Raw genomic sequence first — 3,675 nt, forward strand, 5'->3', positions numbered from 1 at the left:
TTTTTTTTTCTTTTTTAATATAGAACTACACCTGTGTGTGTTTTTATCATTCAGCTCCGAGGGAATGTCGTATCTGCGGAGGCCTGGCTCTGTACGAGTGCAGAGACTGTTATGAGGACGGGGATATCACTGCCGGCAAGATTAAACAATTCTGTGAAAAGTGCAACACACAGGTAAACAATAGATGGCATTGTTGCAACGTCAGTTTGAGACTCGTCCACAAGGTGGCGCCAAATCCAAAGGAATCACAATCCTCTTAGACCGACGAGAGTTTCCCCTGCAGTTGAACACACTTAATTTTCTTTTTTTTAATTAAAAACATTATATAAAAAGGTCTTTATTTATATTTATAATATTGAATGTTATAATAAAAAAACATATTTGTTTTCCTTTTTTTTTTAACAAACTGCAGTGCCAAATTGTGGATTTTTATCTGCTCATACTGATTTAGGTACACCTTCACCCGAAGAGGAAAGCCCATCGACACAGCAAACTGTCYGTCCCCAAGGAGCTCCAGGATGGTACGGGACGTCAGGGCACTTTTCCCCGCCAGAGGATGGAGCTGTTTGCTGTGCTGTGCATCGAAACCAGTCACTACGTGGCCTTCGTCAAGTACGGCAGCGCCGATTCTGCCTGGCTCTTCTTTGACAGCATGGCTGACCGTGATGGTGGGTGTCTTTAAAACAAGACATTGTAAGAAAAGAAGACTTATTGTTTTAAAATAACTTTTAAAAATGCTATCATTTATAATTTTAGCTGTTAAATTTCCTTAAAATTCACTTTGTGGTTTGCAGCATTCAGTGTGTTTTCTCTAATTGTGCTGCTGGTGGTTTGGCAGGAGGGCAGAATGGTTTCAACATACCACAGGTGTCTCCCTGTCCGGAGGTGGAGGCCTACCTGAAAATGACCCCAGAGGAGCTGCACACCCTAGACCCCAAAAGCATCCAGGGGCAGGCGAGGCGTCTGCTCTGCGACGCTTATATGTGCATGTATCAGAGCCCAACCATGAGCCTGTACAAGTAAAATCCTCTTCCCCAGACCCAACTGCCTCGCCTCCTCAGCTCCTCTGCATCTCCATCTCCACTCCCTGAGGACAGCAGATTCCCCGAAAGACCAAAAAATTTCAAGTACGAACTAACAGAGGAGGTGCCGTCTGCCAGCAGGGGCGCTGTCCTGAGTATCCGTCTCCACCTCTCCTCAGTGCCGACCTTTTTTTTTAATTTTATTTTTTTCCCCCGTGGAGGTTAAAGAGATGGAAGAGAGTGGGAGAAGCCTATTTGCACTGTGTAATAAATAGTTCAAGTGTTGTGTTCTTCACGTAGTCCTATGTAGCTTTCCTGTGTCTCACAGCTGAGTGTCGGCGGTGGTTAATGAAGCGACGGCAGGCTTTATGAGGATTCACTCCCTGCTCAGGAAGGAGGAAGACGACGGCGGAACAGGAGGCCGCGTCGCGTCGCAGTGGCTGACAGAATATGTGCAGCGAAAACAAAACGAGCTCACGGGAGGGCCTTGATCACCTCATTTACCTTAAGCAAAGAGGAGTCGTGTTGTTCTTAATCACTGTAAGAGATGGGAGCTTCTCATGGCGCGCATTAAGAAAGCAACACGGAGCGGAAAAACCTCCTGTTTGTGCTGTTCAAAAATAACCCTGTAAACTCTCAGTGGCTTAGATTTCTCCACTTAACAACATCAACTATAAATATCAACCAGTTGTGGATTCAGGTTCTTCTCTTCGTCGACTGGTTAGAATATTTCCTCCTAAAGCTGTGTGAAAACATCTCTACAGTATATGTTTTGCAGAATAAGATGTAGCCGTTGTAAAAGTTTTTGCCACACACTCGCTCAGTCGACGCTGCTCTCCTCCGTCTCCCAAGTGGACCGATCAGAAAACATTATTATTTTTTTCTGTTTTTAAGCTCTCCTATTTGAAGACCCAGCGAGTGCTAATTTGTTGGTCAGGAGACATGGGAGTTTTGTTGCAGAATACAGATTTGCTGCTGTGCTGTAGCTGCGGGGAAACGCTCTGCATCGCTAATGCAGAGTAGGTGGCAGATAAATGCACGAGAGGAGACTTGTACAAAGGCTTCAGTTGTCGAGCTGCTCGCCACGCAGCTCCACGCCTTCATCGACTCAATGAGGTGAAAAACTGGACAAGTCAGGCTTTTTTTTCTTTTCTCGAGGTAAGACTTGTGCGATGTGGGGTGAAAAAAAAAGCGTTGTGTCGCTCATTGTGCTAATGAGTGTGTCTAAATTATGTTTTATGTTTACAAAGCCTTTTCCCCTGTCTGTCCTGGCAGGTCTGATTTTTATTTTTTTATTTTTTTTAAAAGGAGCAAGTCTTAACTCTCTCTGCCTTTTGTGAAAGTGTGACATGTTATATGTCCAAACTTGCACCTGATAACAAAACCATCATAATCGAACAACTATTTATTACACTGATCATAACAAAAACTCACCTGAAGTCAAAGAAAAAAAGAAAAACAAAACAGGAAACAGGGTTGACAATGTAAGATTTGGGTACTAGTCCGCTTTCACTGTATATTTAAGTGAGTTATTGTTCTTCATGTTGTCTTATACCAACTACTGATTGTTAATAGGGACACTTTGATAAGTTAACAAAAGACAGATAATGAAGAGGCACAACGGTGCATCAGATATGTGTATTTTAACAAGAGTTTTGATCCAAAATAAACTGATTATGTTTGATCCCATTATACTCCAGTTTCACAAAACAGAAGCCAACCAGTCTGGATCCAGACTGGTTTTTCCTTGGTTTTCTCATATCACAATGAATTGATTAAAAGCAACAAATACAGATGTTGGCATCAGCATTAGATATCTAATATAAGCATATTTAAATATTTTCCTAATCCTGCTCACAGTTTAATGACGGATTTCATTGTGAGGTAAAGATGTTTTTAAACGACTGATCCAGTTTGCTCTGTGGTCGTTCCCACTGTCGCAGGGATTCTGACAGAGGAACTTCCTGTGTGAACTTTTCGCTGCACTGTTGGAGCTCGTCACTGACCGGTTCCTTGTTCACTTTGACACAAGTCTCAGAAAAAAAAAGAGGATGGGATTGTGTTTTTGTTTGTTTTTTCCTGTTGCATCTGTACAGTGTAGACATATGTAACAGGTGATGATAAATTAATGTCTGTGATGTTTCCTGTAAATGTTAACAAAATAAAGCTCATTTTGACAGGTTCACTGCATGTGGTGAGTACTTCTAACAACTCTTGCGTCATTGTCAACATTTTGTTTTAAACGCAGTGCAGATGAGAAGCTGCTTTTAGTTTATGAAAAGGAATTTTTGTTTCTTAGATTTGTGTTTTGTTCACTGATGACTATATGTAGCTGTAGGTTGTAGTCATTACAAACAGTGCTTATATTTTAATAGGAAGGTTGTAAGTTTGATCCATATTCCCTACCCCTCGTCATGTACAATGGCGCCTGCGGAAATTTTTTTCAGKGGGGGCCATGAGGGGGCCACTGAAAAACCAGGGGCGACACACCAAAACTAACATCTATAACAGAAAATTTGTGATGTGTTTGCAAATATGACAAATTGAAAACTATGGCAATATAAAGCTATGGATTTGCCAACAGATGTTAAAATTTGTAATTTCACAGATAATATCACTGATTTTATGACATTCAGAGACAAAAAACAAGAGT

The 3,675-nt window shown here is 41.4% G+C and overlaps 1 protein-coding gene across 3 annotated transcripts in view; it reads left to right on the plus strand.

The window, feature by feature from the left end:
* cyld (cylindromatosis (turban tumor syndrome)) overlaps positions 1–3,207 on the plus strand; it is a gene marked incomplete in the record, with an annotated part of 22,566 nt that extends 19,359 nt beyond the window's left edge. For all 3 annotated transcript variants that reach the window (XM_014007956.1, XM_014007959.1, XM_014007958.1), the window contains 3 exon segments: positions 55–173; positions 452–668; positions 839–3,207. In XM_014007956.1, the coding sequence (XP_013863410.1) occupies positions 55–173; positions 452–668; positions 839–1,023 (521 nt within the window).
* Between the last annotated feature and the right edge of the window lie 468 nt (positions 3,208–3,675).

Source organism: Austrofundulus limnaeus, unplaced genomic scaffold, assembly GCF_001266775.1.
Source record: "Austrofundulus limnaeus strain Quisiro unplaced genomic scaffold, Austrofundulus_limnaeus-1.0 Scaffold46, whole genome shotgun sequence".
Lineage (NCBI taxonomy): Eukaryota > Metazoa > Chordata > Actinopteri > Cyprinodontiformes > Rivulidae > Austrofundulus > Austrofundulus limnaeus.